Here is a 15,038-nt window from a genome sequence, read left to right as displayed (position 1 = left end):
ATGTCACTGGACCTCCTCGGGGGGGGATGACGGTGGAGATGATAAAACCTGTTGTCATGGTAACGCTGCCTGAGGATGCTTTCTCCCACTCTGCATGCTGAGAGGAGGCTGCATGTGGGGCACGGACGATTTCAGGTTTGATTTGTGCTGAATGTCCTTTGATGGGATAAATAAGGCGAGACTTTATGGTTCAAAGTTAAGTGTCGAACTCAAAAGTCCAACAACTTTGTTTTTAGTACATTTTTTGGCTCATATTTGCTCCAGAATGTGCAGATGAACTACAGAAGGCTGCAGTTTCAGAGTAATTCTCCATACTTTTAACAGTTTCTACAAACTCACTGAGACTTCCTGTGATTTGTACCAAAGTAGGAGTTTATGTTCGGGACTTAATAGAAGAAAGCTCTGGGGAACCATCAGCTGACCCAGGAGGTGAAGGAAGCTGTTGGTCCAGGCTGGATCAGGTGATGGAAACAACACTTTGCTGAATCTGTGGAGGAAGCAGGCCTCATACGGCCAAAGAGTCCTGAGCAGCAGGACAACAGATGCTGCAGGAGCTCAGTGGTGGTTCCTGTGTAAAGATGACCCAAGAGGAGGATCTGACAGTTTGGATCTGATCTGATATGTCTCTGTTGAAGTTTGGGACGTTACTTACTGGTCCTGCATTGATTGATGATGAGTCCCTGGCCTCAGGTCACGGCAGGAATTCAAACTCATTCCTAGAGATGGTGTTGCTGTGGTCACATGTCCTGCTTTCCAACATCTCAAAGCTCAGCTGGGTAAAAGAGAGTCTTTCTGCCTCCGTTTCTTTCCCTTATTCTGTTGTTCTGTTGGCTTCATCAGGTCTGGGGCCTCATGTACAAAGAAAGCGTGGATTTCCTGCTGAAACTCAAACCCAAAATCCCTCCCACCTACAAAAATATCTGGATGTATCAATCCGAGCACATTTCCTTTGTTCATCCCAATCAACGTGGAACTGAGCACATGTCGGAGTACCCGACTCCTCCCTGTCCACGCACCTACTTAAATATGCAAATCATATGTAAATGAGCCCTGCACCTGCGATTCCTCTCTCTGCAGGACCAGAAAATAAAGAAAAAAGAATGAGTAAGACGGGAAAAAAGAATAACTTAACGGAAAGGTGCTACTTTCTGAAGTGGAAGTGCAGAAATGTGCTCTTTGGCAGCTGTCCTACGATATAAGCAGCAAACGTAAGAGGACTGGGGGGGGGGGGGGGGGGGGGGGCTTTAATGCTGTGGGGTCTGAGACACAAGCAGAGGTGAAGAACAAGTGGTCCGATATCAAGGCTGACTGCCCACCGCCGAAGTGAGGCCAAAACAGGTGGGGGGACAGGGGAAGAGGGGCCCACCCTGTTTGAACAGAGTCGGTGCAACTATGGGGGACACTGCTCTCAGGGGGGGTGGGTTTGGGTGTGTGGGTGACTCTGATTAAAGGTAAATACCTGTATTTGTGTAACTTACAGCAAAAGTGTTCATTCAGTAATCAGTGCAGAAGTGCTCCAGGGAAAAAGTGAGGCTGATTAAGACATTTCACACTTTATACACGGGGTTACTAACATTTGCACACAGAGACGATCAGGGGCCTGTTATAAAGATCTTAAGCTGCTCTTGGGGGGGGGTTACATGCTCAGTGCACGTCACGGGGAATAATATCAGGACAATTACAGGAATAAAGTTACTCACCAAGAAGGCACCTAACATGCACAGTGGCAGACTTGTAGTCTGTTCCCAACAATTCTGTTACATTTCTGTACATCGATGGAATGAAAATGTTTCCTGTTGATATACAAACTCATCATGTGATGAGTTACATTAACACTCTATTGTGTATATATATATATATATATATCCAATATATCCAGATTCTGGACGTATATCTGCACCAAGTCAAATGCCTTCTAAGTGCAAACCTGCTACCAATAAACCTGTTTCTGATTCTGACGGCAGGTGGATTTTTTTTACTACTTAACTACAGGGAAGAATGTTTAGAAGGTGAAGCTCAGGATGTTTAACGCATGCATTTTTCTACTTTCTGTAAACTTTGCTTTAAAGGGCTGTTCATGGTGGATTTTTCATCCTGATGAAACATTAAACATCTCTTACCGGTCAGGTGGTCTTCCTGTTTGTCTTTGGGCTTGTTGACCACTTTTTCAACAGCACGATCCTGAGCTCCCAGCTTTCTTCTTCTGCTGTTCGTACAGGTTGTTCAGCGTCGTCCTGGAGACGATGACTCATAAGCCCAGCGGGGAGCAAGCGTCCACACATCACGTGCCGGGTAAACCCGGAGGTCTGGACGTCAAAGCCCTGAGAGCCTTCAGGGTCCTGCGGCCCCTCAGGCTGGTTTCTGGAGTTCCCAGTGAGTTTCCCGGACTTTAGAGTGGTTCTGTGTGGGCGTTGTGTTCAGCTCTGTGTGTTCGGCAGGTCTGCAGATCGTGCTGAACTCCATCATGAAGGCCATGGTTCCCCTGCTCCACATCGCTCTGCTGGTTCTGTTTGTCATCATCATCTACGCCATCATTGGTCTGGAGCTCTTTATCGGACGCATGCACAGAACCTGCTACTACACAGGAACAGGTACCAGTACCAGTACCAGTACCAGTACCAGTACCAGTACTAGGGCTGAGGGACGTGGAGGGGCTCAGTAAACTGGACCCGAGCAACTCCTGAACAAACCTTAAACTGCTCACGCAGTCTATCAAATAATGCTTTAAAGATCTGTTGAGAGGGATGTTTCCAAAGAGCTGAAGCAGTTGTTTCTGCAGGACAGGTAGAAAAGCCTTTTTTAGCCTCTGACATAGTGACCCTTTTCCCAGATAATTATGTGGAGGACGAACCGGTGCCGTGTGCGTTCGCTGGACACGGCCGTCAGTGCATTGTGAACGGCTCAGACTGCCGGGGCGGGTGGGACGGTCCCAACGGTGGAATCACCAACTTCGACAACTTCTTCTTCGCCATGCTGACAGTGTTCCAGTGCATCACCATGGAAGGCTGGACCGACGTGCTCTACTGGGTAAAAGCACCACAGTCCTCCATCACCAGCCCTCAGAGTCCCCACTCCTCACTCTCCTGTCTGTGCAGATGAACGATGCCATCGGGTTCGAGCTGCCGTGGGTTTATTTCGTCAGTCTGGTGATTTTTGGCTCATTCTTCGTTCTCAACCTGGTTCTGGGAGTCCTCAGCGGGTTTGTCATCTTTCTTGAAAAATACTCTTTGGTAACCTGACATCAGAGCGATGTCAGGATGATGTACTGAGGGTGCTTGTGTGTTTGAATGTTTCCTGAATGTTGCAGAGAGTTCAGTAAAGAGAGGGAGAAGGCGAAGGCTCGTGGAGATTTCCAGAAGCTGCGGGAGAAGCAGCAGATGGAGGAGGATCTGTGCGGATACATGGACTGGATCACCCAGGCAGAGGACATGGACGAACTGGACGAGGATGGAAACTCACGTAAGACATGTTTCCATACGTTTTCCCATTCAGTTCTGCAGTTTTAGACGCTTTAGTTCAACTATGATTGTCTCATCATCCAACACTGCTTATTCAGAGCAGAGAGATCTTACCATGCAGAATGAGAATATCCAGAATCCGTTCCAACATCCTTCAGCAACGGGTTTAATACTCGGAGGGAAGTTAGAACCCAACTAGAATGTGATTCCCCTTTTCAACCAAAATGGTTCCAGTGCTGGTTAACAGTTGGTTCTGAATACAGTTCTAACTTGGTTCTATAAAGATCCCCTAACAAGTCCAGACTCTGCTTCAGTTTAGCAGTTGTTGGCTTTAATCATCTGTGTTTACGTGCGCACAAGTGTCTGGGTTTTTGATCTGACTGATGTGCATCTATCCTGATGATCTTCATCAGCAGCTCATTTTCTTTGAGAAGATGCCTGTTGTCCATGTTTGAGGCTCATGTTCTTTGAGAAGATGCCTGTCGTCCATGTTTGAGGCTCATTTTCTTTGAGAAGATGCCTGTCGTCAGTGTTTGAGGCTCGTGTTCTTTGAGAAGTTGCCTGTTTCCATGTTTGAGGCTCATGTTCTTTGAGAAGAAGCCTGTTGTCCATGTTTGAGGCTCATGTTCTTTGAGAAGATGCCTGTTGTCCGTGTTTGAGGCTCATGTTCTTTGAGAAGATGCCTGTTGTCCATGTTTGAGGCTCACGTTCTTTCAGAAGATGCCTGTTGTTCATGTTTGAGGCTCATGTTCTTTCAGAAGATGCCTGTTGTCCGTGTTTGAGGCTCACGTTCTTTCAGAAGATGCCTGTTGTCCACGTTTGAGGCTCATGTTCTTTGAGAAGACGCCTGTTTCCATGTTTGAGGCTCATGTTCTTTGAGAAGATGCCTGTTGTCCATGTTTGAGGCTCACGTTCTTTGAGAAGATGCCTGTTTCCATGTTTGAGGCTCATGTTCTTTGAGAAGTTGCCTGTTGTCCATGTTTGAGGCTCATGTTCTTTCAGAAGATGCCTGTTGTCCACGTTTGAGGCTCATGTTCTTTGAGAAGACGCCTGTTTCCATGTTTGAGGCTCATGTTCTTTGAGAAGATGCCTGTTGTCCATGTTTGAGGCTCAAGTTCTTTGAGACGATGCCTGTTGTCCATGTTTGAGGCTCACGTTCTTTGAGAAGTTGCCTGTTTCCATGTTTGAGGCTCATGTTCTTTGAGAAGATGCCTGTTGTCCATGTTTGAGGCTCATGTTCTTTGAGAAAATGCCTGTTTCCATGTTTGAGGCTCACGTTCTTTGAGAAGTTGCCTGTTGTCCATGTTTGAGGCTCATGTTCTTTCAGAAGATGCCTGTTGTCCACGTTTGAGGCTCATGTTCTTTGAGAAGACGCCTGTTTCCATGTTTGAGGCTCATGTTCTTTGAGAAGATGCCTGTTGTCCATGTTTGAGGCTCATGTTCTTTGAGACGATGCCTGTTGTCCATGTTTGAGGCTCACGTTCTTTGAGAAGTTGCCTGTTTCCATGTTTGAGGCTCATGTTCTTTGAGAAGATGCCTGTTGTCCATGTTTGAGGCTCATGTTCTTTGAGAAAATGCCTGTTGTCCACGTTTGAGGTTCATGTTCTTTGAGAAGATGCCTGTTTCCATGTTTGAGGCTCATTTTCTTTCAGAAGATGCCTCTTGTCCATGTTTGAGACTCATGTTCTTTGAGAAGATGCCTGTTGTCCATGTTTGAGGCTCGTGTTCTTTGAGAAGATGCCTGTTGTCCATGTTTGAGGCTCATGTTCTTTGAGAAGATGCCTGTTTCCATGTTTGAGGCTCATGTTCTTTGAGAAGATGCCTGTTGTCCACGTTTGAGGCTCATGTTCTTTGAGAAGACGCCTGTTTCCATGTTTCAGTTTGCTTATATTGTCTTTAATGAACTGTACACCGATCAGCCACAACAATAAAACCACTGACGGGTAAACCGGGTAACACAGATCATCCTGTTACATTTCATTGGTCTGATGGTACGTCCTGTTCACACCAACATGTCTGATCTGTAGCTCAGCTTCTTTTCTTTGTGCCTCAGGACCATCTCTGGGTGATCTCTCCGATAAGAAGAGGGGGAAGTTTGGCTGGTTCAGTCACTCCAATGAAACTCACGGTGAGACACTCATCCCTCATCAGGCTGTACTGCAGATAAGACCCTGAACCCAACTGTGAAGGTTCCTTCACCGAGTTATTTCCACTGCCTCAGTTGTGTTTTCACCTCCATTAACCCATCACACACACAGTGTGCAGCAGGTGAGTGATTGAGTTCATCTCTGGCTAAATGAGTCCACTGTCCCTGTAAAATATCTGGGACTCATATTCTTCTGACCCTGTTTCTAATCACATGAGCTCACTGAGGCACTGAAGCTGGTTTCAGCTCAGCTCACTGAGGCACTGAAGCTGGTCTCAGCTCAGCTCACTGAGGCACTGAAGCTGGTTTCAGCTCAGCTCACTGAGGCGCTGAAGCTGGTTTCAGCTCAGCTCACTGAGGCACTGAAGCTGGTCTCAGCTCAGCTCACTGAGGCACCGAAGCTGGTCTCAGCTCAGCTCACTGAGGCACCGAAGCTGGTTTCAGCTCAGCTCACTGAGGCACTGAAGCTGGTCTCAGGAATGACTAATTCCCCCATTTTAGAGCCTGTGATGTGACATATGCCACCTGGTGGTGTGGGGGTGTAACTGCAAACTGAAGTATGAGTCGTCCCGTGGGGGGGGACCGACGCAGAGCTATAAATCAGCCTTCAGGAGTGTAGAAAGGAAAGAAGAAAACATTAAAAACATGGGTACTGATGGAGATGGCCTCACATCACCTGTTCTGGGACGTTTTTATCAGGATTTATAAGGAGAGGAAGTGAAAGCAGGTGCTGTGGGGGGGGGGGGGGGGTAACTGCATCCTGAGGAAGGGTCGGTCTGTGGGGGGGTAACTGCATCCTGAGGAAGGGTCGGTCTGGGGGGGGGTAACTGAACTTTCTTCTTCTTCTGCCTGACAGCCAGTCTTCCTGCCAGTGAGACGGCGTCTGAGAACACGGAGAACATCGATGAGGAGCACACCAACTGCTGCCAGGCCTGCTGGTAACCTCACACTCAAACACATTCCCATATTTTAGAGGATGGAGGTGAGTTTCTGCACAGTCAGCAGCTTTATTCCCTCACGGTTTAGTTTAAACTGACTTCTCTGTTATTTCAGCGCTGGGATGATGAAGATCAGCTGCTGGTGAGTTCACTGACCGTCAGACGTTCCAGTTGGAACGCCAGCTGGTCACATTTCCATATTACTCTGTTTTAGTCGGACGCTGCGTCGCTGGAATCGAGTCTGTCGCAGAAACTGTCGCACCGCCGTCAAATCCGTGACGTTCTACTGGGTGGTTCTTCTGCTCGTCTTCCTCAACACCTCCCTCAGCGCCTCCGAACACTACAACCAACCTGTGTGGCTGACACAAGTCCAGGGTAACGGCTGCTCCCCGTCACTCCGATCAGTTCATTCAAAGAAATCAGTTTGTCAGGCAGCAGATCCACATCACATGCTTAAAGTTAATGCTCCTAAAGCTCAGTAAATCCAGCCTCCAGGCAGCTGAGACAAAACACAGGAGCAGTGAGTTAAAAACTAAGTGAACCCTCACTGCTTCCACAGGAACTCAGAGGGTAAGAAGCAAAAAGGCCCAGAGCTACATCTCAGACTCTACAGGCCTCAGTTAGCTTGTTAAAGGTTAAAGGTCATACATCTCAGACTCTACAGGCCTCAGTTAGCATGTTAAAGGTTAAAGGTCACCCCAAGGTGAAAAAGCCCAGAGCTACATCTCAGACTCTACAGGCCTCAGTTAGCATGTTAAAGGTTAAAGGTCACCCCAAGGTGAAGAAGCCCAGAGCTACATCTCAGACTCTACAGGCCTCAGTTAGCATGTTAAAGGTTAAAGGTCACCCCAAGATGAAAAAGCCCAGAGCTACATCTCAGACTCTACAGGCCTCAGTTAGCAGGTTAAAGGTTAAAGGTCACCCCAAGGTGAAGAAGCCCAGAGCTACATCTCAGACTCTGCAGGCCTCAGTTAGCATGTTAAAGGTTAAAGGTCACCCCAAGGTGAAAAAGCCCAGAGCTACATCTCAGACTCTACAGGCCTCAGTTAGCATGTTAAAGGTTAAAGGTCACCCCAAGGTGAAAAAGCCCAGAGCTACATCTCAGACTCTACAGGCCTCAGTTAGCATGTTAAAGGTTAAAGGTCACCCCAAGGTGAAGAAGCCCAGAGCTACATCTCAGACTCTACAGGCCTCAGTTAGCATGTTAAAGGTTAAAGGTCATACATCTCAGACTCTGCAGGCCTCAGTTAGCATGTTAAAGGTTAAAGGTCATACATCTCAGACTCTACAGGCCTCAGTTAGCATGCTAAAGGTTAAAGGTCATACATCTCAGACTCTCCAGGCCTCAGTTAGCATGTTAAAGGTTAAAGGTCATACATCTCAGACTCTACAGGCCTCAGTTAGCATGCTAAAGGTTAAAGGTCATACATCTCAGACTCTCCAGGCCTCAGTTAGCATGCTAAAGGTCAAAGGTCATGACAGCACAGTTAGAAAAAGACTGAACAAGGATGGCTTGTTTGGAAGGGCTGCAGGAGAAAGCCTCTTCTCTCTAAAAAGAACATGGCAGCACAGCTTAGGTTTGCAAAGCTGCATCTGAACAAAGCTCAAGACTTCTGGAACAATGTCCTTTGGACAGACCAGAGCAAAGTGGAGATGTTTGGTCCTAATGCACAGCAGCACGTTTGGAGGAAACCAAACACAGCATATCAGCACAAACACCTCATACCAGCTGTAAACTGAAGCTCTGGCTGTTTCCTTTCCAGACATCGCCAACAAGGTGCTGCTGTCCCTGTTCACGGTGGAGATGCTGCTGAAGATGTACAGTCTGGGTCTGGCTCACTACTTCACGGCGTTCTTTAACCGCTTCGACTGCTTCGTGGTGTGCGGCGGCATCATGGAGACCATCCTGGTGGAGCTGGACATCATGCCTCCTCTGGGGATCTCGGTGCTGCGCTGCGTCCGCCTGCTGCGGATCTTCAAGGTCACGCGGTGAGAGTCGGACCCGAGCCTGCGTGCAGCGCCATCAGCTGACCGCTGCTCTGCTGATGATGTCACTCTGTCCCCGCAGCCATTGGACAGCTCTGTCCAACCTGGTGGCGTCGCTGCTGAACTCCATGAAGTCCATCGCCTCGCTGCTGCTGCTCCTCTTCCTCTTCCTCATCATCTTCGCGCTGCTTGGCATGCAGCTGTTTGGAGGGAAGTTCAACTTTGATGAGACTCAGACCAAACGCAGCACCTTCGACGCCTTCCCCCAGGCGCTGCTCACCTGCTTCCAGGTACCACGGCAACCTGCGGCTCACTGATGTCACGGCGTGTGGAGGCGTGTCCTGATGGTGTTTGCCTTTAGATCCTGACAGGGGAAGACTGGAACATGGTCATGTATGACGGCATCATGGCGTACGGTGGCCCCGTGTTCCCAGGGATGATCGTCTGTGTTTACTTCGTCATACTCTTCATCTGTGGTAACTGTATCCATGGCAACACGCCAATTCAGTTCACCGTTTTAAGTCCATGCATGATGATGGTTATTTTATCTATCTATATCCATCCATCATCCATCCATCCATCATCCATCCATCCATCATCCATCCAACCATCCATTTATTATCCATCCATCCATCCATCCATCCATCATCCATCCATCCATCATCCATCATCCATCCAACCATCCATTTATTATCCATCCATCCATCCATCATCCATCCATCCATCCATCCATCATCCATCCATCATCCATCAATCCATCATCCATCCATCCATCCATCCATCCATCCATCATCCATCCATCCATCCATCCATCCATCATCCATCCATTTATTATCCATCCATCCATCCATCCATCAATCCATCATCCATCCATCCATCCATCCATCCATCCATCATCCATCCATCCATCCATCCATCCATCATCCATCCATTTATTATCCATCCATCCATCCATCCATCCATCATCCATCCATCCATCCATCATCCATCGGTTCTTTCTCCCTTCAAACTAACTCCTTAATGAGCTTCAGACATCCTTCTGAACGTCTTCTTGGCCATCGCTGTGGACAATCTGGCCGGAGGAGACGGAGACGACAAGAACAAAGAGTAAGTGATGAAGAATTAGAGGGTAAAAACGAAGCTGTTTATCTCCTGTCCAACTGTTTCCTGTTTGTTCTGCAGTCAGAAGAAAGAGGAGGCAGAGGAGGGAGCTGAGGAAGGAGAGGTGAAGGTGAGCAGAGCTCTGATCTCTGTCTTTACTGCCCGGTGATGGGTTTCTCTGAGCTCCGTCTGTCTCTGCAGGTGGACATCGATGAAGACACGGAGTATGAGGAGGAGGAAGAGCTCCCTGAAGGAGAAGATGGTCAGTCCTTACAGAAAATTCCTTTCAGCTTCTAACAAACTTCCAACTGAAGGTTCTGGATCAGGACGGCAGAGTCTGAAGAGTTCTGTTATCCAGAGAAAAGTTTGGTGGAACAGGCCACAGTTACAAAAACAGTTTATTCTTCTAACTCTTTACTCCTTTAGATGAAAAGCACAGAAACTGGTGGAAAGTGTATTTCCATCTTTATTTGTTCCAACTTGTTCTGGTTTTCTAAAACCAGGAACTTCAGCTTTGTTTCACACATTTCCCCCAAAGCATGAAGAGCAGTGAGTGTTTTAGTTTTTCAGGATTAAAGAATCCCTTTTAGCAGGTGAGACACCAGCATCCTCTGGATGTTCAGGCCTGTTTCAGCTGTGTTCAGCTCACCGACCGACTCCACCTGAACCTCTGATCTGATCTGATGGGTCAGAGTCTGGCTTTCATTATCTTTTCATTTCTCCTAGACGGAGGAGTCCAGCTCAAGATGCCCGATCTCACTCCTCCGAAAGAAAAGATTCTTCCCATCCCAGAAGGCAGTGCGTTCTTCTGCCTCAGCAAAACAAACCCGTAAGTACCTTCGATCAGGTGGACTACCTTTAACCGTTCAATAAGCAGCTCGTTCCTCACAGAGCCCGACATTTAGCCACCCAGACAGAGGAAGTGGAACTCTGCACCAGTCCTGATCCACAGTTCTGCAGCTTTCTGAAACCTTTAAAGTGTCCTGATCAACAGTTCTGCAGCTTTCTGAAACCTTTAAAGTGTCCTGATCAATAGTTCTGCAGCTTTCTGAAACCTTTAAAGTGTCCTGATCAATAGTTCTGCAGCTTTCTGTAACCTTTAAAGTGTCCTGATCAATAGTTCTGCAGCTTTCTGTAACCTTTAAAGTGTCCTGATCCACAGTTCTGCAGCTTTCTGAAACCTTTAAAGTGTCCTGATCAATAGTTCTGCAGCTTTCTGTAACCTTTAAAGTGTCCTGATCAACAGTTCTGCAGCTTTCTGAAGCTCTTTCACAGTTTTTCTTTGGACATTTTCTGCTTTTTCCCTCATCTTCAGTCCTTGTTCCTGAGCATTTTCAGTGTTTTTTCTTTGTTCAGCCACTTAACTCTGACCTTTGACCCATTCAGGCAGAAAAAAGGCTCCTAACTCAAGGGATGAACCAGTGTTGTGTCGACACAGAACAGACAACTTAGCAAAGAAGCCATTTTAAACTGGATCTTTAGATTCTTTAGCTGCATCTATGAAAAACAGCAAAGAAAACACAGTTTGACAGACAGAAAATAGGATTTCTGCAGCAACAAGGTGATTCCCAAAGAGCTATTAGCTGAAAACTTGGCATATCTCAGCATGGTGTGCAGTGTGTCCTTAAAACATTTGAGGAAACTGGACAAGTGGAGGACAAAAGAAGAAGTGTCAGGCCTAAAAAACTATCTCCAGCAGATGAACAGGATCTGAAAGTGATGTCCTTAAGAAAGAGGAAAAAATCCAGCTGTGACCTGACAGGACCTGAGAGATGCATCTGGACCTTCAGCTGATCCATCTACTGTTGGCCCAAGCCTCATCAGAAATGGGCTCCATGGAAGGGTGGCTGTCAAGAAGCCGTTCTTAAGGAAGGGAAACAGGGAGAAAAGGCTGAGCTGTGCCAAATGACACAAGAAGTGGACTGAAAATCAGTGGCAACAGGTCTTATGGAGGGATGAATCCTCCCCAGAGCCCGGACCTCAACATTATTGAAGCAGTGTGGGATCATCTGACAGAGAACGGAACAAAAGGCAGCCCACATCCAAAGAAGAGCTTTGGGATGTCCTTCAAGAAGCCTGGAGAACTATTCCTGAAGACTCCTTAAAGAAATGACAGAAAGCTTGTCTCAGAGGGTTCAGGCTGTGTTGGAGAATAAAGGAGCTCAGACCAGAGATTCACTTTAAAGCTGCTGAGAACTGATAAAAAAAACTCTGTTTCTGCCTCAGATTCTGGGTTTATGTTCATGTTTGAACATGTTTCAGTGAATCTCTGCAGAAATATGTAAAGAAATGAAGCTGAATGAGCTGATAAAGCTGGATCAGGACAGATTATTAACACAGGAGGGTCTGAGAGGGTTCAGCCTTGTGAACATCGATGTAAACACAGACAGAACCAATCTTTGTTCTGTTTACACGAGGCTCTGCAGATATTAAGTCCAACTCGTGTGGTTTTCCCATAGAGCAGCTCCTCCTCAGCTGGTCCAGCCACCTTCATCCCTCACAAACAGTGTTAAAGTGTTACAAACCCATGGGGTCCAGAACCCTGTAACCCAACCGATCTGTTTCTGTCTGCAGAATCCGTGTCGGCTGCCACATTCTGATCCACCACCACATCTTCACCAACCTCATCCTCGTCTTCATCATCCTCAGCAGCTGCTCGTTGGCTGCTGAGGATCCAATCAGAGCGCACTCCTTCAGGAACAACGTGAGTCCGAACGTCTCTGTGTTCTGTAGATCAATAACAGCTGAGTACCTGAGCTGCCCTAACCCTAACCCTAACCCTACCCCTACCCCTACCCTAACCCTAACCCTGACCCTAACCCTAACCCCTACCCTAACCCTACCCTACCCTGACCCTAACCCTAACCCTGACCCTACCCTGACCCTAACCCCTACCCTGAGCCTAACCCTAACCCTGACCCTAACCCTAACCCCTACCCTAACCCTACCCTGACCCTAACCCCTACCCCCTACCCCCTACCCCCTACCCTGACCCTAACCCTAACCCTAACCCTAACCCCTACCCTAACCCCTACCCTAACCCTAACCCCTACCCTACCCTAACCCTGGAGCCAATCAGAGCTGAGAGCGTCTCAGCCGCTGATGACCAGCTCCGGTTTGAGGTGGGCGGGGCTTCAGCACATCACACAGCAGAAGTGGGTCAGTGATTAACCGGGTTAAAGAAGGAAAGGGACAGAAAATCACACACATGCACAGAGCAGCTGCTGTCTTCATGCAAGACATGATAATTACCACCAGCTGAGGGAAGAGACGCCTTCCAACTCAGATCAGCAGTGTGTGGGTGGCTGTTTGTGCCGCTTTAAAGTCTCGGGTTCTGGCTCTGACCCTTCTTTTGGTTTTAAGTTCAGACTCTTGGGGAGATTCACCAATAAATTTAAACAGATTTGACTCCAGAGTTGCAGCCTTAGTGCTCTGTGTAACGTGCACCGAGGCTGCCGTGCACGCTGGTCTGGGTTGGCGACACCATCGATCACCGCAGACGGGTTTAAGGTTGTTTCAGGAACATGTGGTGACCTATGAATGCTCTGTTTCATCGACACATTGTCCCATCATGAAGCTTCCTGAAAAATAGCAGCAGCTCTCCCTTCATGAAGAACAGCCCTAACCCTAACCCTCCCCTCCCTTCATGAAAAACAGCCCTAACCCTAACCCTCCCCTCTCTTCATGAAGAACAGCCCTAACCCTCCCCTCCCTTCATGAAGAACAGCCCTAAACCTAACCCTGACCCTCCCTTCATGAAGAACAGCCCTAACCCTAACCCTAACCCTCCCTTCATGAAGAACAGCCCTAACCCTAACCCTCCCCCTCCCTTCATGAAGAACAGCCCTAACCCTGACCCTCCCTTCATGAAGAACAGCCCTAAACCTAACCCTAACCCTCCCTTCATGAAGAACAGCCCTAACCCTAACCCTCCCCTCCCTTCATGAAGAACAGCCCTAACCCTAACCCTCCCCTCCCTTCATGAAGAACAGCCCTAACCCTAACCCTCCCTTCATGAAGAACAGCCCTAACCCTGACCCTCCCTTCATGAAGAACAGCCCTAAACCTAACCCTAACCCTCCCTTCATGAAGAACAGCCCTAACCCTAACCCTCCCTTCATGAAGAATAGCCCTAACCCTAACCCTCCCTTCATGAAGAACAGCCCTAACCCTAACCCTCCCCTCATGAAGAACAGCCCTAACCCTAACCCTCCCCTCATGAAGAACAGCCCTAACCCTCCCCCTCCCTTCATGAAGAACAGCCCTAACCCTAACCCTGACCCTCCCTTCATGAAGAACAGCCCTAACCCTAACCCTCCCCCTCCCTTCATGAAGAACAGCCCTAACCCTAACCCTCCCTTCATGAAGAACAGCCCTAACCCTAACCCTGACCCTCCCTTCATGAAGAACAGCCCTAACCCTAACCCTCCCCCTCCCTTCATGAAGAACAGCCCTAACCCTAACCCTCCCCTCATGAAGAACAGCCCTAACCCTGACCCTCCCTTCATGAAGAACAGCCCTAACCCTCCCTTCATGAAGAACAACCCTAACCCTGGAAGGGTCAGAGGGGAGGAAGTCATCTGACTCCCAAACACGATATATTTTCTACATCATCCTGCTTTTGACTTCCTTCACTCTGCAGCTGCAGTGAAAGCTTAGCTCACCCATCTGTGTTCAGTCCAGTTCCTTTAACTCTGTTGTACGAGTTCAGCTGCGTAAAGGCTGTTGGGTTCAGGTTAGAACTGTTTGTATTCCAGAGCCTGAAGCAGCTGCTGCATTAACTCTGTGTTGGTGTTTAGATTCTGGGCTACGCAGACTACGCCTTCACTTCCATCTTCACTGTGGAGATTCTGCTGAAGGTAAGCCTCAGTTATCTGGGAACTGTCCGTCAGACCCTCATCATGTGGTGATTCATCACCGTCTCTATGTGCCAGATGACGGTCCACGGCGCCTTCCTGCACCAAGGCTCGTTCTGCAGGAACTGGTTCAACCTGTTGGATCTGCTGGTCGTCAGCGTGTCGCTCGTCTCCTTCTTCCTGCAGTCAGTATCATCACCTTCTTCCCCTTTAATGCTCACACTGATAAGTCATGATCACCAACATCAGCAGGTGGAGCCCCTGTATGGCGCCCTGTGGAACTCCAAAACAAAATCTTGTTCTTTAAAAAACTTTTCACAAGTGATTCCAACACTTTTCTGACCAGAGTTCATGTTTCTGAGGAAGCAGAAACTGATCCGTTATTTTGTAACAGGGACCCAGCATTTAAAATGAAGCTGGCGCCACGCAGAGGTGTGGTTACCTCACAGCTTCCAGTTAAAGACACACAGAGGCCGTTAACACGCCAAAGCAGAGTAAACGCCACTGCAGAGAGTCCCGGTGGCGGCGGTGAAGACGCAGCTGTACTGCTGCT

At 48.1% G+C, this 15,038-nt stretch overlaps 1 protein-coding gene across 4 annotated transcripts in view; it reads left to right on the top strand.

Moving 5' to 3' along the window:
- cacna1fb (calcium channel, voltage-dependent, L type, alpha 1F subunit) overlaps positions 1–15,038 on the top strand; it is a 63,610-nt gene that overhangs the window by 27,774 nt on the left and 20,798 nt on the right. For all 4 annotated transcript variants that reach the window (XM_072366583.1, XM_072366584.1, XM_072366585.1 and 1 more), the window contains exons 6-24: positions 2,219–2,373; positions 2,439–2,591; positions 2,831–3,027; positions 3,096–3,199; positions 3,308–3,459; positions 5,512–5,586; positions 6,461–6,542; positions 6,658–6,684; positions 6,757–6,917; positions 8,306–8,531; positions 8,611–8,818; positions 8,890–9,010; positions 9,560–9,635; positions 9,711–9,759; positions 9,831–9,891; positions 10,356–10,458; positions 12,204–12,333; positions 14,429–14,488; positions 14,564–14,670. In XM_072366583.1, coding sequence (XP_072222684.1) covers positions 2,219–2,373; positions 2,439–2,591; positions 2,831–3,027; positions 3,096–3,199; positions 3,308–3,459; positions 5,512–5,586; positions 6,461–6,542; positions 6,658–6,684; positions 6,757–6,917; positions 8,306–8,531; positions 8,611–8,818; positions 8,890–9,010; positions 9,560–9,635; positions 9,711–9,759; positions 9,831–9,891; positions 10,356–10,458; positions 12,204–12,333; positions 14,429–14,488; positions 14,564–14,670 — 2,247 coding nt within the window. The remainder of the gene's footprint in view (positions 1–2,218; positions 2,374–2,438; positions 2,592–2,830; positions 3,028–3,095; positions 3,200–3,307; positions 3,460–5,511; positions 5,587–6,460; positions 6,543–6,657; positions 6,685–6,756; positions 6,918–8,305; positions 8,532–8,610; positions 8,819–8,889; positions 9,011–9,559; positions 9,636–9,710; positions 9,760–9,830; positions 9,892–10,355; positions 10,459–12,203; positions 12,334–14,428; positions 14,489–14,563; positions 14,671–15,038) is intronic.

This window comes from Leuresthes tenuis, unplaced genomic scaffold (assembly GCF_036924035.1).
Source record: "Leuresthes tenuis unplaced genomic scaffold, fLeuTen1.0.hap1 SCAF_16, whole genome shotgun sequence".
Lineage (NCBI taxonomy): Eukaryota > Metazoa > Chordata > Actinopteri > Atheriniformes > Atherinopsidae > Leuresthes > Leuresthes tenuis.
The sequence above is the reverse complement of the archived record's forward strand: the minus strand, read 5'-3'. Positions and strand labels throughout refer to the sequence as shown.